At 40.1% G+C, this 27,879-nt stretch overlaps 1 protein-coding gene across 4 annotated transcripts; it reads left to right on the forward strand.

The window, feature by feature from the left end:
* Positions 1–763: 763 nt before the first annotated feature.
* LOC105030111 (dystroglycan) lies at positions 764–27,186 on the forward strand. Of its 4 annotated transcripts, none has more exons than XM_010903778.5 (3): positions 764–1,028; positions 10,992–11,583; positions 22,942–27,186. In XM_010903778.5, the coding sequence occupies exons 2-3, from the start codon at positions 11,209–11,211 to the stop codon at positions 25,243–25,245; spliced, it is 2,679 nt and encodes an 892-aa protein (XP_010902080.1). In that variant the 5' UTR covers positions 764–1,028; positions 10,992–11,208; the 3' UTR covers positions 25,246–27,186. The 4 variants fall into 4 exon arrangements, with proteins under 4 accessions (XP_010902080.1, XP_010902082.1, XP_010902081.1 ...); XM_010903780.5 differs by having other exon boundaries at positions 765–847; XM_010903779.5 differs by lacking the exon at positions 764–1,028 and adding an exon at positions 1,188–1,308.
* Positions 27,187–27,879: the final 693 nt, after the last annotated feature.

Raw genomic sequence — 27,879 nt, forward strand, 5'->3', positions numbered from 1 at the left:
AAGAATATATTTCATTTTCACCTGACATAACATCAGAGGTGTCAAATCTTTCGTTATCTTTTTTATTTTTTTTGTTAAAAGAATAAAAAATAATCAAAAGGGACATGGAAACATGATTCCATTCCTTTTTTTCTTCAATTTTAATTATTAAATGATAAGTGTGAAAGGCGTGCCCATTCTAAAGCCCTCTAACAGGGGTATAACATCAGCTTTCATTTTCACCTCACAGTCCTCAATTATTTAAGTTGTAAGTAAGTAGGCCAAGTGTTCCACTCAAGAAATCTTCTGGCTAATTTAAGTAGAAGCACACCTCTTAAAAAGTATCCTTCAGCAAGTCCTTCAGCAATCATTCCCGATTAAATGTGAATATGACACAAACACAAACACAAACAAGAGGCATGTAAAAAAAACTATTGTTGAGAGCCTTTTAAAACATTCAGACTCTGGCCAAGGCAATGTGAGATCTGTAAGAAAGAATACAATGAACTTAGCTTCCATTCATTTTATAGATGTATCCACATGATCAAGGATCAAGTGATGATGGCTAAATATACATACAAGCAGCACATACATTTTTCTGGAACTATATTGACTACTGTTTTAAAAAATTATCCTGGTTGTGAATTTTTTTTTTGGTTAGAATCTTGTACATACATTTTGATGCATGTTGGCAATCTCACCTGTGCCCTGTCAATAACAAATGAGGGTGGGGATCTAGAGAGGGGTGGAGTTATCTAGAGGCAGAAAAATGATAGCCCCAACCTGAAGATCCGAAAAGGATGGGAAAGCAGCAGTGGGGGACGTGCAGTGGAAACCTTTTTCTACAGACTTAGCTACGACGTTGAACGTACGTGTAAAAATACCTTGACTACTGAGCTGGATGGCGGAGACTTTTCGTGTTTGCGATACCAATTTATTTTTATTTGTTGTACTACCCAGTATATGTTTGCTTTTGAGTTTTTTGCAGTTTTCTTTTCACACCGGTTAGAAAGTGAAACGGAGACGGATTCTTAAAAATTATTAACAAGGTCAGTTTGGGTTTTAATTCTTTATATCGCAATATTATACTGTAACTACACCAACATCAACCAGTCTCTCGTTCAGCAGCGTTATATTTACGTTCTTAGATTAGCTAGCTTGTCTCTTTTTTTACCACCATCTATTCTAAAGACTAAACTAGCTAACACACTCGATTAATCGAGACTACTGCATCTTCCCGACGGAAGGTTAACAACAGTGGTCATTCTTCGGTTTTCGTCGCCGACATGTTAATATAATGCATGGGAACGGGAGAAAAAGAGGCAACACGTTCGTATTTAACATTTCATCAATTTTTTGTTTGTATTTTTAAGTAGCTACATAACTAGGACTTAGCTAGCCACTTTGTGTAAGTAAGGGATTTAGTGCAGCTGGAGCCTACTGTAGGTTGAGTATACGACTGGCCAAAAGCGCGAGCTGTTTTCCGCTTAGAACAGGTGCATCTCTAGCTCGAACGCTGTGGCTGTTCATTGTCTTGGATAAAGATTTTGTTTTATTTGGTAATCATTTATTTAATATTTCCTGGCAAAACAATACATTCATATTCGAAATTGCATTTTTCTCATCGAAGTGTTGTGATTGACCTTTTGTTAACTGCCTAGCCAGCTATAATATTGAAGTCTATAAATCTAGCTAGCTAGCATGGCCTGCTTGTAGCTAACTAGCTTCTAGCCTAGTAGTAGTAGCCCAGCCGAATCGAGGCAAGCAGGGCCCTCCTATACCTATGTGGAATGGCAGAAAATGACTATGTTGGTGATTCTGGACTTTTCAGAATGTATAGCTTCAATCACTTATTCTTTGAACACTAACTTAATTCGAGCACTCTCCTGACAACAGACATAGCTAGCTCTTGCAATGAGAAAGTTATTTATTTTCTGTACGAATGTTTTGCATACCGACGGGTTTTTTATTTTATTATATAGGCTAGCATAGTGTGGAAACATTGATATTTAATCCATAACTTTGCACTTCACATAGACACATTGTTTCCTGCCTGGGTACAGCTAGCTACTGTATTCGTTTGGCTTTAGATCAGAACGGCTCAAGCAACTAGCTTGCAAGCTTAACGAGATACAGTATGTTCACACCAACTCCCTTTTATTGGCTACTGTCATTTGAAGAACATATAACTACTGCTTAATTGAATTTCACAGCAATTAGTTTACTTTCCCCCATATAAACCCTGTCTGCCTACTGTATGAAGGTCAGTATAGCATATTTACTACTATCTATAGTCGTTATGTTAGATAGGCTAGCTACTGTAGCTGTTCAATGGGGGAGTTTGGGTCTGGGTAACAGGGAACATCCAATCATCTGCTGAGATTGCATGCTTAGCTTGTCTTGTGGAAATGTTTAATATTCAGCTCATGTGCTATTCAGTGACTGCTTTGGTGGACGTGGGATACGTCAATTCAGTTGGCGCTGAATGCCACTGAATTTGAGGCCCAATTACTTTTGATGGTTTTAAATTATTTCCCACTGTAGAGGTCAAACAACAAGCAAATAGTTGTGAAGGGTGAATGATATGTATCCTTCATGTAAATTCTTCTTCTTGTTGAAACTTTTAAGACAAGACATTCTGCCTACATAAGATGAACAGAGCCATTTTATTCAGACAGCAGAGAAATCCTTGGCATAATACCATTTTCAATACCTAATAACACACAAGAAGGCCTGTAGATATAATTGCAATTTAGGTGAACACATCAGGTCACTTATGAAATGCATTGCTGTTGAATTTGCTTTTGCACTGTAGTTCAAATACTCTTCAGATAGTTTTTTTTCTTGCTTGTTTAGGAAATGGGCCTTGAAATGAATCCTTGGTTTTAACACATGATTGAATCATGTTCAGGAAATGGGTACATGATAGAATCTAGGCCACAGTGAGTAGAGAGCTTTGATGCTTACTGTGGCACAAAGAGGTTTTTGCCTGTAGTTCATTGCACTGTGTATAAGCTGAATCAAATCTAAACACCGTTTTATTTAAACATGGCAGGTGTGTTACTTCTTTGTGCTCTTACATGTTAAACCAAGGGTAGTGAATTGGATGATCGAGTTTAGCTGTCCATTATGTAAGTCTTAGGATTGGGCAACGTCCAAATACTTTAGACGATGATAGACAGCCATCTTCGATTGTGCTGACATCACTATATCAAAATGCTGTTTTATTATATTCCTGCTTGACAGAGTCTGGCAATGCACAATAGTGCAGCGCAGTTGGCTACCCACAGGGCAACACGCCAAAGGGCCATCCCTGTTTGCCATAGCCTACGTGTTCAACCCACTTTATAGAACCCCCTCCCTCCACACACACACACACACACACACACACACGTCCAATGCTGGATGATCATGAATCAATGCAGTGCCACACTGGACCCTCCATTGCATGGCTTAGTTTTTTAAATGTCATTTAAATGGCACTCTTTGGTCTCTGCATAGTCTAGGTGCTCTATCATGATCAGCCATTGAATGAATCGGTAGGCATAACAAGTTCCTTCTCAAACTGTTGCTCGTGGACAAAAATGTAAGCCTAGTTGGTCTAATGATGAGAGACAAATGATTGGAAGGTGGACTAATGAAGTAGGAGGTTTAAGCAGACCTTATACATTTCTGCTTTACTTTACCAGGTTCAGTGTTTTTTTTCTTCAGAAAGTAGCCTTGAACAGCTGCCTGATCCCGCAAGCTTACATTTAAATGCTACACGGTTATCAGTCTGGTCGGGCTGTGATTCAGATCGTTTGGCAATTGGACATTTATAATAGGCATTAAGAAAAGTTAATTTGAATGCAATTGGATAATAATCACATTAGCGATTACCAATATAATATTAGAAATAACAAATGGGGGGGGGGGGGGGGCGGATTTACTAAAGATTAATGTAATTTGGTTTAACATTACTGAAAAATAAATTTGGGTAAGTTACTGGTCATCACCTAGACCACACCAGTGTGTTGATTGGCCTGGTTAAACAGTAGCCAGCTCCAAACTTAAGCCGACTCAGCCTGATCAAACTGATATTTGTGTAGCTTTTAAATGTAAGCTGGTGGGATCAGGCTGCTGTGCAAGGCTAATGAGAAAAGGTACCTGGCAAAAAATTCCAATGATCCAAGCTTCCTGATATGTAAAACAGGATCAACAGTTAAAGTAGATGTTACTTAAACACGTTAAACATGGAAAATAAAACTGGTATTTAGAATATTCTCAAAACTTTTCTATAATGGGAAGAACCTTCTGCAAGCATAGTTATTATTTGCAACATTCTTTATAACATTTTAAAACTAATATTAGCTTTCACCATGGCTAGACTAGATACATTGGCCCTCATTTATCAAAAGTACGTACACCAAATTTCCAGCGTACACCTGGCGTACACCCAAAACCACGGTGACTTTGAGATTTATCAATATGGACGTTGGCGTACGGCACTCTCAAATCCTACGCCAGCTCAGGAGGTGGTGTACGCACGTTTTGAGTTAGTGCGGAAATGCTCATGTTGAGTTATATGTTCTCATCATTTATGTTATATTATGTAGTTTAATTATGATACTGACTGTTGCCCAAAATTGTGCAAGAGTTAATTGTGCGCATGTGTGAAGAGACCGGACTTTTATTTTGACCTGTCTCAAGTAAAAAATTTGTAGCAGTATACTCAGCCCCTGCTGCTGTTCCCTCGTGCACTGATGTTATGCCAGTGCATTGAGATGTAAACTGAAAATAAAACAGTATTAATAGTTATATTTGGAGTGATCTTTGGTGGATGGATGACAACAACATATTGCACATGGACATGGCGGAGAGAAATGAAACCTTAATAGCGCAGAAAAGAAAATCCTAACGCACTGACAAACTAAAAGATGTGATATATTATGACCTACTGTAAAAAAAAAAACATAATTACAAACTTCAGTGTTTATTTTTGTGCAACATGGACTTCAAGGTTTCATTTGTGTGACTTTACCAAAGGATTTGACTTATATGTATTCCTTCAGATGCGAGCCTGTGCGCTTTACATGACGTTTCAGGGTTAGGCCCGGCAGTTGCGCATGGACTGGGTTCAGTAATAAAAGGCTTTGAATTACCAAAATATAATTCAGACTGACAAAATAATAAAAGTGACATTCTTCTTCTTTTAGACAATAATAGAAATAATAATAATAACGACATTCTTCTTCTAAATAACAATAAACGTCATTGATGAATATCATAAAATAATAAGACGAATATTACAAATTGTCATGCAGTTATTAATGTGAATGAATGGTACTCCACATCACATCATCTTTTATTCCGCTTTTTAAACTGCCAAATGAAACAATTTTATTTCTTTCTACCTCCCTGGTGATCGTCTCAATCTCCACGTCAGAGAAGTTTCTCTTTTTTGCCGTCTTCCGTGTGTCCATGGCGTAAAATGAGGGTGTGGGGGAAGCGGAGACTTGAATATATAGGGGCGTGTTATTCTAATGACGGTCGTTTTCAGCCGCGGCATTTATCAAGGGAAGGTATTGCGTACACCTGGATTTTAAAGGTACGCACAGTTTTATAAATCAGGCGATGAGAGGAGTGTAAGCAAAATCTTACGCCAACATATACGCCCGTTTCTACGCAATAATGATAAATGAGGGCCATTGTGTGCATCTGTTGCAGAGTACATTTACACATACATTTTGTTTAATTGTTGTATCCAAACTACTTGTACACTTGATTCTCTGCAAGTCCCACCTGCCCATGGTAATCATTGGTCTTCACAATTATTATAACTTACACTGGTTATTCAAAGAGGAACAAGGAAATAGATACAATCCACTGCCCAGTTTGGTCATACCCTAAAGACAAAATTGGCAGTAGCTGTATGGGAGAAAGTGTGCTTACCCAAATTTTTGCTTAATTTGGCTAGGTATATTAAATGTATATTTCTTTTAAAGTTAGGCTAATATTACTGTTCTGAGTTTTTGTTTAGTCTCCAAAATAGTAAACAGCATGCCTTACCAAAATCATACTACAGGGCTGGATGCAAAAAATAGTCTGTACACTGTTTACACTTTGTGGTCTGTTGCGTTATTCCTGCATGGTCATTCCTCTTTTTGCACCACTTACCCCTCCCCCAAAACAATTGATTATTTCATTGTCTATGATGTTTGGATCGGTAAATGGGAAGATCTTTTTCAGTTCACCCAGCCCTAGTAGGCCTAGGCCTGCTCATTTGTATGTGGACTTCACCAGTCAATTGCAATGTAGGTCCTTCTTTTTAAGGAGACATCTTTAACAAAATAACTCATATATTCCAAGTCCACATCAAGGTTTAAAAAACACATCTGGAGACTACTTTGAGGTTTTGGTGAAAAAAAAAATTAAACCCAAAAATGTACAAGATTGTCAGACTAAATTCAATTCCCCCTGAAATCTAGAGGTGTGTGTGTGTGTGTGTGTGTGTGTGTGTGTGTGTGTGTGTGTGTGTGTGTGTGTGTGTGTGTGTGTGTGTGTGTGTGTGTGTGTGTGTGTGTGTGTGTGTGTGTGTGTGTGTGTGTGTGTGTGTGTGTGTGTGTGTGTGTGTGTGTGTGTGTGTGTGTGTGTGTGTGTGTGTGTGTGTGTGTGTGTGTGTGTGTGTGTGTGTGTAAGGGGTGTACTGTACGCAAAAGTCACGGTTTGGTACGTACTGAAAAACCGGTTTGGTACGATTTCAGTACAGTGCAAATAGAAATGCCAAACATAACATTTCTCTTTATTATGAAGTTATAAGCTCATTGCCACTGTAGTTAAAGCTAAACTAGTTAGGATTCAGTAAGAAAACAATAAAAAAAATTGCAATTACTCACCGGTCAGAAAGCGGTTCCCACCAATGTCCGATAGAGAACGAAGTTCCAAATAATATGAAGAATAGATTTACCTGTTCAAAAAAAGCTCTAATTTAGAGTTCAATGTTATTGTTAGCCTTGATAACGTTAGGGTTCCTAGTTGCTAGCTATAGAGAGCTAGTCTAAGTATTATTTCGCTTCTTTGCAGTTTTCATAGTGTATTCTATAGTAGACAAGGGAGGAGTTTGCAGTTTGTCACCCTGGTCTCTAGTTGCCATTATAGTTTCTTACAGTAAGCAAACGTCATCATACCTGCGATTAGCTAGGCCTCATCAGCTTACACAACATGTTTATAGGGGACAAAACTTGAGGTTTTTTTACTGAACAAATCCTACCTAGTGGAGCTTAAATCGGGAGACCTGAAGGATACAGGAGGGCCCTCAAGCTCTGGTTTGTCGTTTGTGTTGGCCATGTTTATTTACAAGGCTGCGTTACATGTTCTTGAGTTTGGAATGTTAGTTTCACACACAGAAGTAACCCTTGTGGTTTAAAATAGACCATATTCATTCGGATCACAACGCGTACCGAACCAAACGTCCTGTACCAAACGGTACAGTACGAATACTTGTATCGTTACACCCTTAGTGTGTATATATGTCTGTATTTTCTGCTAAGTATATTTTGGAGTCTGGATTCCATGATTCCATCTGTGTCCTCTGTAAAAAAGACATTGTAGCTTGGCTGTAGTTGGTCTGAAAAACCAAACTACTGTTACCAGTGTTTACGCCGAACAGATTTTTTCTGTGATACCAAACATGCATCTTTTATTCAGAACTAATTGTATTGTTTTATTGCCAAGCCTTATACACGTTTTATTGTGTGCTGGTGTCAAACTTATTCCACGGAGGGCCAACTAGCTGCTGATTTTCACTCCTCCCTTTTATGAATGAGGTTATTAGTTAATTATGAACTCACCTAACCTGGTTGCCCAGGTCTTAGTTGAAAGGAAAAAAACAACCAGCAGGCCCTCCTGCTGTAATGAGTTTGACTCCCCTAGTGGCCTGTGGGCCTAAAACAATTGCTTGTGTATCTAGCTTCTCATCTTGAAAAGGCGATAGACCTGGAAGGGTTTAAGGTGTCGGCAGTTGTGTAATTCAAATTTGGCTACAACAACAAATGGGAAATCCCTAGCCACTGACATACAGTTTTGAATGAGCCACACATTTCAGATGATATTGTCAACTGCATCTAGGATAGTGCAGGCAAAGGAACCCTGTTGATGGGGCTTAATTGAACATTCCAGCTTGCCCAGCTGGCAGTCTAGTTACAGCAGTCCCGGTCTAGGCAATGCGGCTGGCAGTGGTCTACAGCCCTACCTCTCTAGATATCCATCTGTTTAATATGCAGAGAGCGCAGAAGTAAGAGAAGGTGCCCAACTGAGATTGAAAGTATGATGTATTGAATGAATAAAAGCACAAGGAAAAACTTTGACTTGTCATTCCCCGCTCAAACGGCGGCTCTAATCTCTGACTGAATCACCACGACTGATGGCTCCCCCTGAAAACACGTATCCCCAACTTTTGTCGATTTGCTGCCTTTGCATCTAAGCTGAGGTTCTGCCATCGATCGCATCTGATCGCCAAAGCAGTGTGATGACAGCGTTTGGCCTCTGAGCAGCCTGGGCCTGGCTGGCGGAGCGGAGTGAGCAGAACAGGGATCCTGACCCCTCCCTTCACTCTATTCATTTCTTTTACAGAGACTGAATGAGGTTGGCAGGAGTTTTAAGAGGCGAGCGAAAATGCATCTGTATCGTAAACCTCATCAGTTGCCTGCAGGGTTTGATGAAGGCAGAATGAATATTGGAGCGTCAGACGGACCAAAGAGGAATCAAAGCAAAGCTTGTCTGTGCTGCTGAAGTTTCTCATTTGCTTTTAATTGGCTTTTTCTGAAAGGTAGTGTAAGGACAAGCTTTTAAAGATCCCTCTGAGTAACAGCACACCAAACACTAAGTATTTCTGATGAGAAAATTAGGCCTATAGGAGAAACGTAACCAGGCAATAAGCAGCTGTTAGTTGTAAATAGTACTTTTCCACATCAGGCTTTGTAAATGCTCATTTACATGCACATTTTCTTGGTAAGATGGTCTGTTACAGGCCTAGTCCTGATAGCTGACGTAACCGCTTTGCCTTCTTGACATTAGGATTCCAGGCAGTTGGCGACCCTGGGCTGCCCATCTCCCAGTGCTACAGGATTGGGGTTGGCTGGGTCAGCACAGTGGAGGCTCTAATTCCTACCCCCAGGGCACCTAATTAAAACGTACAACCAAGACAAATGACCTTTGACTCTGTCTGCTGTTTCACGAGAACTGCCAGTCTGAACACTCAGTGGCATGCAAAGAGGAGATCAGTGGGAGATTAACATACCAACTTAGCAAATATGGCACTTGAAATGTTTAGATTTTTGGAGTCCGTATCATAATACTCTAAACAGTGGTGTAGTGGTGGATAACTGGGTGATCTCTGATCACCGGATGCTGAAAATTTCTGTCGATACTTAAATGCATTATTCCACAAAAGGTGTGCACACTGTCCTTTAAAATAATGAAGTCGGGGAACTGCTTTTACTTGCCTTTACCTGACAGTTTACCACTGACTACAAAGAAATGGTTTCAAGTTCTGTAGTTTATTTAGTCCAGCCTCCTAATGTGACAAATGCATGAAATAAACGAATATCTCTATCCTGGGAATGTAAAATGTTTTCACACTCAGTTTTGTTCTAGGCATATTGTTTTGTCGTCATTAGTACATTTGCCCACTTCATGGGCCATTACATTGAAATATTGTCCGCTAATATGTTGTAAAACCCAACTCAGAAAATCTGCTGTATACATTTTTGAAAAAACAGAAGGTCTATTCTAGAGGAATGTACAGTATTTGTCATAAGTTTGGACACACCTATTCAAGAGTATTTCTTCAGTTTTACAATGTTTCAAATAGTACAATAATAGTGAAGATATCAAAAATATTAAATAACACATGGAATCATGTAGCAAATAAAAATGTGTTAAACAGATCAAAAATACATTTAGTTGTAGATTAATCTACAACTAAATGTAGCCACCCTTTACCTTGATGACATTTTTACGCTGTCTTTGCATTCTCTGATCCAGCTTGAGGTAGTCACCTGGAAAACATTTAATTAAACAGGTGTGCCTTATTAAGTTATTTTGTTCCTTAATGCGTTAGGGTGGGTATGCAGAGGGAGACAAGTTAGGCTAGGCATAAAGACATTCTGTCTGTACTGTAGTAGTTCTTGTTAGGGCAAGAACAGCTCAAATAAGCACATGGAAACAACAGTCCCATCACTTTTAGACTTGAAGGTCAGTCAATCTAGAATATTTCAAGGAATTTGAACAAGTGCAGGCGTTAAAACAATCAAGCGCTATGATAACTGTCTCTCATGAGGACTGCCACAGGAAAGGAAGACAGTTACCTCGGCAGCAGAGAATAAGTTCATTTGAGTTAGCCTCAGAAATCGACAAATAACTGAATCTCATATTGCAGCCAAAATAAATACTTCACAGAGTTCAAGAAAACCGACATCTCAACATCCACCGTTCAGAGGAGACTGCATGAATCAGGCCTTTATGGTCTAAGTTCTGCGGTGACACCTACTGAAGTACACTAATAATAAGCGATACACTATCCCATCTGGTATGCGCTCAATGGGACTATAATTTGTTTTTCAACTGGACAATGACACAAAAACACATCTCCAGGCTGTGTAAGGGTAGATTGACCAAGAACGAGAGAGATGGTGCTAGCCCCCTAATCACATGACCTCAACCCAATTGATATGGTTTGGGATGTTGGACCACAAAGTGAATGAAAAGCATCCAACAAGAGTGGCTACTTTGAAGAATCTAGAATCTAAATGTATTTTGATTCAACAAACCTTTTTGGTTGCTACATGAATGTGTTATTTCATAGTTTTCATGTCTTCATTATTCTACAGTACAATGTGGAAAATAGTAAAAATAAATACCTGTGAATGAGTAGGTGTGTCCAAACTTTTGACCGGTACTATAACTATTCATGAGTTTCTTACATTTAAAAAGCTTTTGATTATTAAATGGGTTATTTTGCTCTTTCTTTGCAGTGGCTGACTAATATGGCTGACTAACTACCACAGGCTCTCTTCATGGATAACAAAGGAAGACGACAAAGGAAACACAAAATAAAACCTAATTAATAATCAACCAAGAAATAAACCATCCAGAGCAACGATCCACCATCGTTCCATCGCTTTTGACTTCCAGTGCATGTGGCTCTGAAGTAGTCCTTAAAGAGGAGGCTGGGAACACAGGCCTACCACTATGCACTGTAAACAGAGAGTATGGGGCTGTGGAGGTGTGGGGAGAGCTATGCCCCGTCCAGGCAGGACTATCCCTCTGGTGCTGGGACTCTTAGTGGCCCTGGTCCAGGGCAGCGGGGTTGGAGGACCGGTTGCGGAAGGCCTTGGGGATGTGGTGTCGGGTGACCTGGAAGCATCCATGCACTCCTCGATCCTCTCAGAACTCCAGGATGCTGTCTCTGTCTCCACAGAGGGACCTCTCACAGGCCTCCCAGAATCCCTAGCTGGTGTCACAGAAGTGGCCCCTGCAAGCATCCCAGATTCTTCAGCGGTGGTGGGCCAAGGGTTCCAATTGAGGATTCCACCTAGGATGACAAATGGCAGTTGTAAAGTTAAGGTAAGCGTTATCATGACCTACTACAGTGTCTCTCAAAAGTATTCACCCCCTTGGAAATGTTTTTGTGTTACAATATGAAATAAAAATAGAAATAATTAGATGTTTTTGCCACAGACACAAAACATAAAAGTAGTCCTTAATGTCAAAGGGAAAATTAAAGTCTACATCTTGTTTCAAATTAATTATACAAAACAGGAAATTATTGATTGCATAAGTATTCACCTCCTTTTGTCAATATTTGTATAGGCACCTTTGGTGGCAATTACAGCCATGAGTCTACCAGTCTCTACCAGTTTTGCACATCCAGACACAGCACTTTTTGCCCATTCTTCTTTGCAAAATTGCTCAAGCTCTGTCAAGTTGGATGGGGATCTTTGGTGAAAAGCAATTTTCAACTTTCCAAACATTCTCTATTGGATTTAGGTCCAGCATTTGCGTGGGCCACTCCAGGGCATTGACCTTTATTTTTTTAGCCACTTCAGTTTGGCTTTGGATATATGTTTGAGGTCATTGTTCCACTGGAATTTTAAAGTTCTCTTAAATCCCAGGTCTCTTGCAGAGTTCAGAAGGTTTTCTTCCAGGATTTCTCTGTACTAACAAAAAACCTTGTTAAATAGCTTAGTGGTTTGAGAGGTGGACTGCCATTGCTGCGACTGGTGTTCTATCCTTGCCTCCAACAGAATCAAGTATGCATTACGATTTGTTCAGGATAGACTTTGCTTGCTACAAGGTTCAGTAGCTGCGTTATAGTAATCCTAAAATAAAACTGTTTACGGTTATATTGCGACTATTTCTGGTGGATTTTTGAAGTATGCATCTGTGCATGATTTTTGGGGTAATGTAGACCACAACCCCTTGCGCAGTGAAAGATGAGGGGTTTACACGTTTCTCTCTTCCTTTCACTAGATTAAAAAGCCAGTTATCACCTATGTGGATAGTTATTGTATCAATGTAATTCAAGAGTGAAAGAAAAACAAATGAAATGACCTAGGTTTGGCAGTGTAAATTTCATCTTCAAGCTCGCTAGCAACTGCTCATATCTTATGACTATTCCAAGTATTAAGTATATACTCGTAGGCCTATTACTGGCTTATAAGATGTTAAAACGGCCAGTGGCAAAAGCCATATGGTTCATAGATGCTATTTATGGTGGAAGTTAACTTGTTTAACACAGTGTTTAATGGTGTCTAGCTAAATATTCAAACTTGCCGTGATTTTAATGCATGACAAAATGATCTAATGTCAAGACGCAATTTTATGTTGAGGTAGTATGTCCCAATCGATCCCTACAGTAATCTCTTTCTAATTTAACGCGTTGAATGGAGTTTATCAACCCTGTTATACCTGTTGTTGGTTTGGATGTTCGCTAAAGTAAGGAAATAGTTTCGAGAACCGTGGAGTTTCGACTAATTTGTTTAATGCAGAACACTTTGCACACTTACAGTGGGGAGAACAAGTATTTGATACACTGCCTATTTTGCAGGTTTTCCTACATACAAAGCATGTAGAGGTCTGTCATTTTTATCATAGGTACACTTCAACTGTCAGAGACGGAATCTAAAACAAAAATCCAGAAAATTATTTTTAAATAATTAATTTGCATTTTTTGCATGATATAAGTATTTGATTACCTACCAACCAGTAAGAATTCCGTCTCTCACAGACCAACTTCTCCACAAGGGCCAAGACCAGAGAGCTGTGTAAGGACATCAGGGATAAAATTGTAGACTTGCACAAGGCTGGGATGGGTTACAGGACAATAGGCAAGCAGCTTGGTGAGAAAGCAAAAACTGTTGATGCAATTATTAGAAAATGGAAGAAGTTCAAGAGAGAGCTGGGACCACAGTCTCAAAGAAAACCATTAGTAACACATTACGCCGTCATAGATTAAAATCCAGTAGTGCACGCAAGGTCCCCCTGCTCAAGCCAGTGCATGTCCAGGCCCGTCTGAAGTTTGCCAATGACCATCTGGTGCTTTTTGGTCTAAACTCCACTCGCCCTGTTTGGAGAAAGAAGAAGGATGAGTACAACCCCAAGAACACCATCCCAACCGTGAAGCATGGAGGTGGAAACATCATTCTTTGGGGATGCTTTTCTGCAAAGAGGACAGGACAACTGCACCGTATTGAGGGGAGGATGGATGGGGCCATGTATCACAAGATCTTTGCCAACAACCTCCTTCCCTCAGTAAGAGCATTGAAGATGGGTCGTGGCTGGGTCTTCCAGCATGACAACGACCCGAAACACACAGCCAGGGCAACTAAGGAGTGGCTCCGTAAGAAGCAAACCTGAAGGATCTGGAGAAGGTCTGTATGGAGGAGTGGGACAAAATCCCTGCTGCAGTGTGTGCAAACCTGGTCAAGAACTACAGGAAACGTATGATCTCTGTAATTGCCAACAAAGTTTTCTGTACCAAATATTAAGCAATAAAATGCAAATTTATTACTTAATCATACAATGTGATTTTCTGGATTTTTGTTTTAGATTCCATCACTCACAGTTGAAGAGTACCTATGATAAAAATTACCGACTTCTACATGCTTTGTAAGTGGGAAAACCTGCAAAATCGGAAGTGTATCAAATACTTGTTCTCCCTACTTTATAGCTTAGTGGCGTAGTGGTTAAAGACACGGCCTGTCACATTGAAGACCCTGGTTCGAATTCAATGATGCCAACAACATTCATTCCTTCTAATCGTGGACTGGCTGAACTAGGCTTGCCTGCTTCCTTTTCTTGTTGAAGATGAGCTGTTCTAGAAGAAATTCACAATTGTTCAGTATTGTCTTTACTGTGCTCTGGGGGATATTTGAATCCTTGGAAATATTTTTATAACTTGCCCTGTTTGGTGCTTATTTAAGAACCTTATTCTGGATTCGCTTTGATATTCCTTTGTCTTCATGATGTTGTTTTTGTTAGAATTTGGACTAACAAACTATGGGACCTCGAAGAGACTGGTGTATTTAACCAGAGTTCATGTGAAGCTCCTTAATTGCACACAGGTGGAGTACATTCAACTAATTACGTGACTTTGAAAGACAATTGCTTGCACCCCAGCTCATTAAGTTTTGTCATAACAAACTGATTACTTATGTAATAAATATTTTTTTGCTTTGCATTTGTAATTAATTTAGAACATCCTGCAGATGTATTTTTCACTTTTTGTTTTCATGCTGTAACAAACAATGTGAAGTATTCAAGGGGGTGAATATTTCTGAGAGCCACTGTTAGGGCTGTGTCTTTCTGGTAGAAAAAATCATTGACTAAAAAGCATCTTTATTGTGTAAAAGATCTTGAAAAGGCATTGTTATCAGCCTTGTATTTTTTCAATGTATTTGCTTTATTACTGTTATTTTATTGCAATTCCATGTTCCAAACATATTGCTCTCCAACATATGTGTTTATAAACTCCTGACTTTTTGTCAGTCTTGATAAAGATAACCAAAAAAGGCTGAATAAAAAAACTGTGGTGATCACCCTTGCAATAAAATAAGGGAAAACAATATTATTTTATGCTAACACAATTGGTGAGAACATAATTGGCATTCGTAAGGATTTTTTGAAATAACATCAAACCAATTTAAATCTGCATGGACATTCTCCTATAAGTACATCTCAGTCTTAAGGAACTGTGTGTTGTGAGCTTCCATGTCTTTCCTTTCCCTGGGGTATAAACATTTGGAAACATGTTTTTGTCAGGACACTGAAAGTTGGCCCTAACTTCATCCTCTCAAATTTGAGATTGAGCTAACTCATTTTTGTGGAAAACCGTTGCCCAAAATAATTTGAGTAACTCAACTCCATGATAGTTCTTAAAATAATGAAGTGACACTGCCACCCTTATTACTTAGTTATAGCACTCATTTCCTGTGTATTATGAACTATGAATTTTGTTGGCAACATGGAAATATAGGTTCCTGTCTAAGTAAATGATTAGTCGTCATCAGTAATTTATTTTGTGTAACTAGTTTACAATTACTTATTTGTTTCATATGACGATCTGTCAATTTTACCCACCACAGAACACGTTATCTAGCATGCAGAGTGCTCCTACCTTTTGCAGTGGCATCAGAAACAGCTGTAGCATACAATTTTACTTTCTTAAATGAATAATCTATTTTGTCTTTATAGAACGTCAAGTTGCCAGATGGTTTTGTTATTGGTTCATCTTGCCTGTTAAACTTAATCGGAATGTAAACTGCTTAGTACTACTTTAAAAATATACTTTTTTGTCCTTCAAAAAACGTCTCATTTATTTAGTTAACAATTATAAATGGTTAACAACTGAATAATCATAACATGTTGAAATGTACTCGTTTTATTAGCAGAACACAGTTATACTTTATAATCTAATATTTGTTAACTGTACTCAAAAATATTAAGTGATATGAAATATTATTGACTGGGTGTACCTCTGAGTTCTACTAACTTTTGCCTGTGTTTGAGTAGTCTCTACTCAATTCATTTCATGAGTTAGGCTGTTACTTTTTGCAGTGTATGATATTTTGTGTAAGGTCAAGCTGACATTTTCTTCTCTGCCTGCTTTTTGTTAGATATTTACATAGGATGGCAATAATTCTGTAGGGCAGTGTGTGTGTGCGTGTACGTGTGTGTCTGTCTAGTGCCTTCAGAAAGGATTCAGACCCCTTCACTTTCTCCTAATTATGTTGTCATAGACTTAGCAGGGATGGAAATTGGCACCCGCCACCAGCCAAATGCGGGTGATTTTATGTTGTGGCGGGTAAACTCGCTTCACCTACCGGCCACCGTGGCGGGTAAATAAAAATAGCATACTGTTTCACCCGGACACTTTTACGGAAGAGGATTAGTGCCAAGCAATAATAAAAAAAATAAAACCATCTCGTCATTATAATGCAAGATTAAACTCGTCACATTTTGAGAAAAAAGTCGAAATACAATCTTGAGAATAAACTCATTAAATATCAAGAATAAAGTTTAATAATCCGTCTTATGGTATCCTGGGAAACCACGAAACCTCGATGAATCGCGCGTAGGTGAAGCCAGCGATAACCTTGCATTTGTCCACTGGTTGTCAATTCATGTTGGACAAAAGCGAGTACATCGCACAAATTGGATAGATTTTTTCTTCTAAAAAGACCTAGCAGTTGCAAATTCTCTTTAGATTCGTATGCTAATTATAATTCTGTCATAATTAGCTAATAGTTGATAGTATTTCTTTGTTACTGAAAGAAAGTCTATAATATAGCTTGACTAATTGATCCAAATCTGCCATGTCCTCTATCAGTAGGCTATGCAATGCACACTGATCGAATGCGTTATTCTCTACATTTAATTTAAACTTTTATTCTCGATATTTAATGAGTTTATTCTCAAGATTGTATTTAGACTTTTTTTCTCGAAATGTAACAAGTTTAATCTCGCATTATAATGACTTTATTGTCGAGATGGTTTTATATTTTTTACTATTGCTTGGCACTAATCCTCTTCCGTACACTTTAGAAGCGGCGCACATAAAAAATAATGTGGCGTTACATCGCAGGTCCGCTGAGAAAACATCTCAGGAGGAGCGAGTGGACAAAGGCGAAAGTCAAAAAACTTTTTTTAAAGAACGATTGAGAAAAGCAGACAATGGGGAGTCCCGCGATTGGTTAGTTTAAGACGAGACAAATCTGATAATGTACTGCTCTGTATGTCGTCAACACGCTTCACATTGTTGGTTAAAAACAAGAAAGTGGCTGGTAAAAACATTGAGTGGCTGGTAGATTTTGAAATCCACCAGCCACAGTGGCCGGGGGACAAAAAATTTAATTTCCATCCCTGAGACTTAGGCTTAGGAAAATTTATTTGATCCCCTGCTGATCTTGTATGTTTGCCCACTGACAAAGAAATTATCAGTCTATAATTTTAATGGTAGGTTTAACAGTGAGAGACAGAATAAAAACTAAAAAATCCAGAAAAACACGTCAAAAATGTTATGAATTGATTTGGATTTTAATGAGTGAAATAAGTATTCGACCCCTCTGCAAAACATGACTTAGTACTTGGTGGCAAAACCCTGTTGGCAGTCACAGAGGTCAAATGTTTCCTGTAGTTGGCCACCAGGTTTGCACACATCTCAGGAGGGATTTTGTCCCACTCCTCTTTGCAGATCTTCTCCAAGTCACTCCAAGGTTTCAAGGCTGAATGTTTGGCAACTGGAACCTTCAGCTTCCTCCACATGTTTTCTATGGGATTAAGGTCTGGAGACTGGCTAGGCCACTCCAGGACCTTAATGTGCTTCTTCTTGAGCCCCTCCTTTGTTGCCTTGGCTGTGTGTTTTGGGTCATTGTCATGCTGGAATACCCATACATGACCCATTTTCAATGCCCTGGCTGAGGGAAGGAGGTTCTCACCCAAGATTTGACGGTACATAGCCCCGTCCATCGTCCCTTTGATGTGGTGAAGTTGTCCTGTCCAATTAGCAGAAAAACACCCCCAAAGCATAATGTTTCCACCTCCATGTTTGACAGTGGGGATTGTGTTCTTGGGGACATAGGCAGCATTTCACCTCCTCCAAACATGGCAAGTTGAGTTGATGCCAAAGAGCTCGATTTTGGTCTCATCTGACCACAAGACTTTCACCCAGTTCTCCTCTGAATCATTCAGATGTCATTGGCAAACATCAGACAGGCCTGTACATGTGTTTTCTTGAGCAGGGGGACATTGCGGGCGCTGCAGGATTTCAGTCCACAGCGTAGTGTGTTACCAATTGTTTTCTTGGTGACTATGGTCCCAGCTGCCTTGAGATCAATGACAAGATCCTCCTGTGTAGTTCTGTGCTGATTCGTCACCGTTCTTATGATCATTGCAACTCTACAAGGTGAAATCTTGCATAGAGCCCCAGTCTGAGGGAGATTGACAGTTCTTTTGTGTTTCTTCCATTTGCAAATAATCTCACCACCTTCTCACCAAGCTGCTTGGCGATGGTCTTGTAGCCCATTCCAGCCTTCTGTAGGTCTACAATTTTGTCCCTGACATCCTTGGACAGCTGTTTGGTCTTGGCCATGGTGGAGAGTTTGGAATCTGATTTATTGATTGCTTCTGTGGACAGGTCTTTCATACAGGTAACAAGTTGAGATTAGGAGCACTCCCTTTAAGAGTGTGCTCCTAATCTCAGTTTGTTACCTGTATAAAAGACACCTGGGAGTCAGAAACCTTTCTGATTGATAGGGGATCAAATATGTATTTCACTCATTAAAAGGCAAATGAATTATTTTTCTGGATTTTTGATGTGATTGCTGCCAAAGGTGCTTCTAGAAGTCTAAAGGGTCTGAATACTTATATACATCAGCTATTTTTTAATTTTTTTCAGTTATATCATATGCCTAAGTGAGTTCACTTTGTTATAATAGGGTTTTGGTTTTCAGATTAATTGCAAAGAATTACATCAGTGTAGAGAAAGTGAAGGGGTCTGAATACGTTCTGAAAGCACTGAATGTAGTTTTCTGCTGCAAAGGAACAAGAACCATGAGAAAGCTATTTTTAACTTAGAAAACAGTATCTCACTAATTTTGCCTGACTGCGTAAGCGTAGCCAGCCAAGATGAGCAAATGTCTCTTGAGTGACTGACTGACTTCCCCTTGTTAAATAACATAGTGATTAGAGATGTGGATGGGCATGCAGGCGACCAGTGTTAGAAACCTTACTGCAGACAAAACAAATGATGCATTAGGATTTGTTCAGATAGACAAAAACTTTGCTGGCTACAACCTTCAGTGTCTTTTCATTTGACCAAATAGTCAGTTATCTTCACCTATATTGATAGTTATTTTATCAGTGTCATCCACAAATGAAAGAAAAATTAACGTTGTATTGCCATGAAATGAAATAGCTTTGGCAGTGTAAAGTTCATCTTCAGTCTCGCTAGCAATTGCTCAATTCTTATGACTATTCAATGTAGTAAGTAGATACTGTCAGGGACATTTCTCTATCCAATGTATTCTTACTGATTAAAGGACCGAGTCCCCATGTTCAAATTAGAAAAGGAATATAGGAGAGGGGGATCTGGAATTTGCCTAGGGGACATCATTGACTGGTATTGGCTGATTATAAGGTTACTCATTAATCTCTGCATCTGTATAACTCATCAGGGCATCTATTTTCTGTCCGGATTCTGTTAGAACTCTTAGAATTGAAGAGGTTACCCATGTAGGGAAGGACAGCCTGCCCTTTGTGTGAAGCCTAGGTTGTGATAGAACAAAGGGAATGTGTCCTGTTGAGTTGGGACGGTTGTGCATGATTTTACCACACCCCTTTTCCCCGTTTAAATACTGTTGATTGTCCTGTATTCATTTAGAGATTATTCACTGTTACTTGGTAACCTGTGTACTCTCTCCTTGCAAGAATAATACTTTTTATTGTGCAACTGAGTTTTCCTCTGTCTTACCTACCATTTTCCTAAATAGTTTGGACTTTAGAAATTGCCATTACAACACTAGTAGGCCTATTACTGGCTAATAAAAGCCATACAGTTCATAGATGCTATTTGTGGTGGAAGTAAACATAATTTTAACTCAATGATTAATGGTGTCTAGCTAAATATTTAATGTGTGTGATTTTAATGTGTGACAAAATGATCTAATGTCAAGTTGCAATTTTTGACGGGGTTGTGTCCCTCAATCGGTCCCAATACTGGCATTACTATATACAAAACAGTACATACTTCACCATCATCCGTGAAGTACGTACTTGTAGTATGTGATTTGAGATTCAGCCAATGCTTTTGATTTCCTTGTAGTTCACATAGCGTAGCGGTTAGCTATTCAACTGTTATTATATGGAAGACCATCTACAGTAATCTTTGTACAAGAGTATACTTTAAGAAAACGTTAAATGTTCTGTCGCCCACATTATTTCAGCAAAAGTGTAATGAGTGGGATAAGGATTGCATTTGGAGACTATAGAGTGGACTGACTACCAGCAGGCGCTGTGGTCTTGTGGGATCATCTCCGACCATCAGTATCTTGAACCCCTTTCAATTTGTCTCTGAGAAATGTTTATCCACTCAGTACTTTTCAACCGTCACAAAGCAATATACAGTGGATATAAAAAGTGGATATAAGAAACCTGGTTTGCACACTTATGCAACTAGGTTATTGTGAGTTTTCTGATTGTTTTTCAATTGAATTGTTCACGCTATAGGTGACATTAAAGGTGGTAAAAGTTCTGACATTATTATTATTTTTTGTCTAATTCTTTTACATTACGAGAACCTGGCATTTTAACAGGGGTGTGTGGACTTTTTATATCCACTGTATATCCGCTCTGTAATACCACACATCTGATATTTAAGAGAATAAATGTATAACGTGTACTGTTTTCTAAAGAAACGAACCAGCCATGGAGTGTTTGGAGTCATTGTTTTCATTCTAGGTACTGTATAGCTATTAGCTAGACATCTACAGTAATCTTTGTACAAGAGCACACTTTTTAGTTCCATTTATAAATGTTCTGTTGTCCACCTTATTTCAGAAAAATGTAATGGCTAAGGAAAAAGTTGCATTCCCGCTCTTAAAATTGCGTAATGTTTAAAGATAGTCTGCCACATTGAAAACCGTGGATCGAAACCAGCCAGGAACAACAACATTCATCCCTTCTAATTGCGGGCTAAACTAGGCTTGCTTGGTTCCTTTTCTGGTTAAAGATGCTAAAGAACAAGATGTTTGGTACAACTAGAAAAGGCCAGTAAGTGTTGTGCTTAGTCTTGAAGTATTTATGGTTGTGTAATATTATTAGTGGTGGTGATAGGGGTTTCATAGCCTGTTGAAAGTAGGGTGTTCATTGCCTGAGAAGCATATTACTAATGTAATGATCTGCAGTATTTTGAGGTGTTTTGTAGGTGTATTGTTAATAGCTTGGCATTTAGTATGCTAATTTACTACTCTAGAGTCAGTATTAGCTCTCTTGAGTTTAAACAAGATTGTTTTGTGACAGTGATTTGAGTTTAGAATGCATTCTATAATGGAAATGAATGGGGATCCACAGCATCTATACTAGTTTTTGAAGTTGATGTGGTATCAAAATGTGGTTTTGGATAAGATAAGAATATACATCGACATTGGCTAATTCCTAAAACTGATCAAGTATATATTTCTTTTCATTTCTACATTGTCCTTGTCTGACTTTTTTCTTTTTCTTGTCCCGGGCAAGCGTTAATGTCAAGCCTTGTGTGTGCATCCCTATTTCAATGAAAAGGAAATGCATGACATCCTGAATATGCCTGTAGACAAACAGTATTTGCTTATAGGAGGTAATGAAATGTGTGCATGTGTTACGTAACAAGACACTGATGAGATTGTGCCACTGAATACATTTATCCAATAGAATATTTATGATGTTATGCAGCTCAGATGTGTCGATTGCCTCTATGATGTAACATGTCAGTTAAGTTATATAAGATTCAACATGTCACTCTGTATTCTCCTATACCTCATTTCCCTAATCCTTTGTGCCCAACGGCTTGATCACAATACTGTACTTATCTCTGTCTTCCTGTCTATGCTGAAATTACAGTGAGGAGTTTACCTTGCACATATAACCGCCAGCTCTCAAAATCTCTTTGGAATTGGGCACAGCTATTATACTGGGACAGAAATTGGCCTTCAGTCTGTGTGTGGATGGAGAATGGAGGAAACAAAGTCTTTTTTTGGGGCACCATTGTAGTCCTGTTCAATTGGCTTAACTTACATAACCACAACCGCTTGATTCTCTTCTATTTCCCATTCGCCCTTCTACTTCCCCTAATGGCCATTTTGAACCCTGCTGAAATCAGGTTTGTTTGATATTAAACGGTCCCTAAGCCAGATTGTTCTGTTGCAGCAATTTATTTTGGCCATAGGTTTTTCAACAACTGGCCAATTATACACACATTTGCAGTGTTGCATATGGAATATGCATAATTTAAGTTTTTTTTTTTTCTCACTGTTTTGCTGTTGATTTGAAGTGGACTGAAGTGCTATTTGTTGAATGAAGATTTTATGAATTAGATGAGGTTATTATTGGCTCTTTGTATTATTGGGAATGATATCCTGTCATATCGTAACGTTTGAAAATGAAGTGGTGATGACTCGGGCGGCTGACATTTTGTGAATAGGTGCCCACTGTGAGCAGAGCTTCCCGCTTTCTTCAAAAAGGGTCTGTAGAAAAGGCAATGAGTGAATAGAAAAAACGCATCAGGCCTGCATGATAAATCCGTTCTTGATAATTCTCTTGAGATTACTCTACTGTTGGATAGGTTTTTATTGGCAGGATCTTCCTCTGTTAAACACACTCTGCTTCCAGAGTTTGATCTTTGAACCATAACTTCCCCTACGTCTAAAGCCTTTTTTTCTATTATTGCAGTTAACTGAGGTGGGAAAGGACAACTTACCCTCCTGGCTGCACTGGGACCCTGAGTGTTGCATCCTGCAAGGCCTGGCTCTGGAGCAGGACAAAGGGATCCACCATATCTCCCTCTCTCTCCCCGGCACTGAGATAAACAGTGGCCATGGTCCGGAGGTCTTCTCTATTGAAGTGCTCCCAGAAGAGCGAGCTGACACTGAGCCAGCCCTGTTGGCGCTCCAGGCTGAGACCAACAACTTCCAGCCCTTCACTTGCAGCAGTGACGATCCTGTCACAGTCCTCACAATCATCCTGGATGCTGACCTCACCAAGATGGATGCCCAGCAGAGGGTAGGTCTGCTGGCCAGCATGAAAATGTTTTCCAGTGTCCCCCTGGAACACATGAGGGTGGTTCCCGTCGTCAACAACCGTCTTTTCGACATGTCTGCTTTCATGGCCGGTCCTGGAAATGCCAAGAAGGTTGTAGAGAATGGGGCCCTATTGTCATGGAAGCTGGGCTGCGCCCTCGACCAGTCCAACATTCCTAACATCAACAGCGTCCAGTCACCTGCCAAGGACGGGTCCATGTCATCCAAGCTTGGCTACCCTGTGGTGGGCTGGCACATTGTCAACAAGAAGCCCCATGTGCTGAAACGGGTCAGGAGGCAGCTGGGAAACACCCCCACCCCTGTGCCCTCCCTACTCCCACCAACCACTTACCCAGAACCCCCTACTCGCATTGTTCCAACCCCTACTTCGCCTTCCATCTCCCAAGCCACTGACAGCTCTGCCCCCCCTGTCCGTGGCCCTTTGCCCACGCCGGTGAAACCTACTTTTCGGCTGAGAGACCAGATAGCTCACACTCCTACAATAGGAGTTCCTCAGCCCACTAGGTTCCTGGGCACTACCAGTACCATTCCCATTCAGCCTACAATGACCCGACCTGCTATTCCAGAGGCTACTGCCCTACCTACCCCACCAAGCACCACTAGAAGGCCGAAGACCCCCACCACAAAGAAAACAAAGAAGCCCAAATCCTCAACTCCAGCACCCAGGGAACCTAAGACCACTACGGCAAAGCCCCCAAGACGCACCACTCCTCAGTCTGTTGTTCCTGAATACATCAACGAGAAACCCCAGCTACGCAACCCCATTGATGAGGTAAACGCCTGGGTCGGGACCTACTTTGAGGTAAAGATTCCTCCTGATACCTTCTTTGATAAAGAGGACGGCACCACTGATAAGTTGCGGCTGACTTTAAGGAAGAACCATAATGAGGTGGTCAACGAGACCTCTTGGATCCAGTTCAACAGTACCATTCAGCTCCTGTACGGTCTCCCAGAGAAAGGACACGTGGGCAAACATGAGTACTTTATGCTGGCCACTGACAAAGCAGGTATGAGCACCATAGATGCCTTCGAGGTTCATGTCAACCGTTGGTCTACCAGCGACAAACCCTCTGTGTTTTTTTCCGCTCGTTTCCACGGTGAACCCAAGACTCTCACCAACGACATCAACAAGAAAATCCTCCTTACCAAAAAGCTGGCTTATGCACTCGGTGACCGGAACACCAGCACAGTGACCCTACGGAGCATCACAAAGGGTTCCATCGTGGTGGAGTGGACCAATAACAGCCTCCAGCAAAGCCCCTGTCCCAAGGACCAGATCACCGTCCTTAGCAGAAAGATATCAGACCCCCAAGGCAGGCCCACTTTGGCCTTCTCCAACGCCATGGAGCCGGACTTTAAACCCATCAACATTTCTGTCCGCGGCGCCAACAAGTGCCACACTTACACATTCGTGCCCCCAGGAGAGGTGATCATCCCTGTTCCCCCTGCAGCCACCCCTTCCCCTGGCACGGGTCGAAGCACCAGTGATGATGTCTACCTGCACACGGTCATCCCGGCTGTGGTGGTAGCGGCTCTTCTACTGATCGCCGGCGTCATCGCCATGGTTTGCTACCGTAAGAAGCGCAAAGGCAAGATGACCATTGAGGAGCAGGCCACCTTCATCAAGAAAGGCGTGCCCATCATCTTTGCAGACGAGCTAGATGACTCTAAGTCTCCCCCGTCCTCCAGTATCCCGCTTATCCTGCAGGAGGAGAAGCCGCCCTTGCCTCCACCGGAGTACCCCAACATGGCTGGCCCTCATAGCACCCTGCTTAACCAGGATCTCCTCGAGGAGTATTCCATCTACCATGACGAGGACCCCAATGCACCTCCTTATCAGCCCCCGCCCCCCTTCACAGTTCCCATTGAGGGGAAAGGGTCCCGCCCCAAGAACATGACGTCATACAGGTCGCCACCTCCCTACGTGCCTCCTTAACGCTCACAGGAGCTTTAGCTTTGGGAGGGAGGAGGGCTGTTGTGACGGTTGTTTGTATGAAAACAATATTACGGAGGGATTTTTACACGCATACTGTACATAGAGACGGCTTTGCCATGGACAAAGCAGGTGAACACCACGCCTGCATAGGTGACCACTGCGGATAAGTTACTGTAAAAGTCAACTACGGGCACAGGAAAACTGGACCGACAGTACGTAAAATCCAGCGCTTGTTCTTTTGTTGTCCATCAAAGTTCTGCTTTTGAATCTTGTGTAATAATATATATTTTTTTTAAATCTGTTCTCTTGCCAAGAAGAATAATTTTTATCTTCGAAGATGTACTGTTTCTATTGTATAGAAAATAATGAAAAAGTGTGAGAGACTGCAGGCTGCAGAGGCCTTGGAGGAAATGTCACCATGACAACAGACTTGGGAGGCTCTTTATACCAATTACAGTATATCGCTTTTATCTGTCTTTGGGCTAGATCCACAAAGATTTTGCACCTGTTATTTTAAGAAGGGATTCCAAGATAAAAAGCCAAACTAAAGGCATGAATCCATCGTTTATTTACAACAAATCCTACATTTGTATTATTTGAATCTCTGTTACCCTTTGTTACTTGTAGGGATTTAATACTTGTAAGGTTTACCCCCTCTTGAAAATAACTGGTGTAAAATTTGTGTGTGATGTCTAGTAAAACTTGCCCATTGTGTCTTGCAAAACTGACCATTGTAACTGGTAGCCTAAAATTGACCCTCTTTTTTTATTTTTATTTTCACATCTTACTTAAATATGCTCTGCTATACAGGTACTTTATCAACAAGTAATTACAGACTGGCGGTAAGTAAACACACTTGTTATCTTAATGTGATGGGGATTCCAAGACAAGAATAATAATGACCTCCTATTCAGTGTATTTACATGCCTCTGATCTCACCCCTGAAATAGAAATCACTATACTATTCTGGGTTTGCCACGGTATTGACAAAGCAAAAAAATGACTGGTTTGCCTCTGTAATGCTGACTCAATAAGATGCTATGACAAAAGGGCATAGAGAACTGACAGGAGTAAAGAATTAGGCTACTGAATTTATTGACTGTTTGGTGGTGTTGTTCACATGCGTTTTGGAGACCCCAAGGGGTGCACTTCAAAGCAAAATCAAGGTGTTAGCAAGCTCACTTTGATAAACAACCAAAAGTAGCTATTGGTTGTTTAGTTTAAAAAAAGCTGAGCTTAGACCCAGTAGTTGTTTTTGGTTGTTTACCAGGTCCATTTCAAGCTTGTTTAAGAATGATTCTTAATATTTCTTCAAGTTAGTTGGCTAGCTCGTTGACCCTGCGTTGTAGTGCACCCGGGAGTCTTTTGCTGAAGAGATTTTCTCACAAGGTGTGACTGGCCTCAGTAAATAAAGATTTAACTGAAATGTGAACACAGAAGTGGAACGTACAGTACTGTAATATCACTGCTCTTTGCCTCTATGCTGCTGCACTGTATTGTTAGTGTGCTACTTGCCTGCCTCTCCGTCATTATCAGTTGCGATGAGGCATGGGGAGAAGTGTATGTACATAATGGTGTGCCTGTGAAAATGAAGATCTCCAAAACGTTAGTGTTTTATCAGTAGTTAGTGGGGGATGGCTGGGGTAGGGAAATCCATTTATTTTTGATTGTCTAGATTTATGATCACGATGTCATCAATTGAAACAACAACTTCAGTAGTTTGTGTGGGAAAGAGGGGTAAAAATAACTGACTGACTTTCCCATCACTGAAAATATTGCATCCTGTAAAGAACATGATAGGGGAGGAGGAAGAAACACGTTTCATATCTGATATAACCATATAGAAAAATGGTTGGAAAAAAAATCTAATGTTTTTACTGAATTTTTGATACAGTCTCAAATTGTTTTATGAAAATATATTAATAAAGATGTACTACTATTTGTAAAGCCTCCATGACTCTGTATTTTCCACTATTTGGTCACACCTTTTAGTGAATAATTAATTGGATCACTCACTACTCCGTTTGAATTACAACATTGCAATTTCTTCTATTTCACGCTGTGTAAACAATTTCTCACAGTTCATACTATATTACACTTACATTAAGGGTTATTAGCTCTGGTTAATGTCCATAAAAGTAATATGTTTGTATGTGTATTTCAAAACCAAATACGTAAACCAAGACTGTAGTTAATATGGGGTTTTAGATGATGGATTGTTTCATAAAGTCAGTTAAAATCAGAATCTGATCAATATCTGATGTCAATCTTGTGGTTGAATGACTCTGCACCCCAATTCTCTTTTACCAGTTTTTTTAGGTTAAGTCTAATTTGACTTTACGGAACCATACGTGTAGCTACAAGTACCTTGAGGGACAATTGTATTTATCGAAACTGTTGCAATGGGCCTAATGATGAACAACCTCAGTGGGGAAGTACTGTTGAACCCCTCACAACTTCACAGGTGAGTCTTCTGAATGTGTTAATGAATGCAAATCAAAATCATATTTTATCTTATACATTCAGCGCAGATTTATGTCATTGTGGGGCCACTGTAAGCCGTCGGACATGGAGTGCTTTAACAGGCCCATATTAAGCTTGCCCTACTTTGTCAGGGTTTTAATGAAAACTGCA

The sequence above is a fragment of the Esox lucius genome, chromosome 12 (assembly GCF_011004845.1).
Source record: "Esox lucius isolate fEsoLuc1 chromosome 12, fEsoLuc1.pri, whole genome shotgun sequence".
Classification (NCBI taxonomy): Eukaryota; Metazoa; Chordata; class Actinopteri; order Esociformes; family Esocidae; genus Esox; species Esox lucius.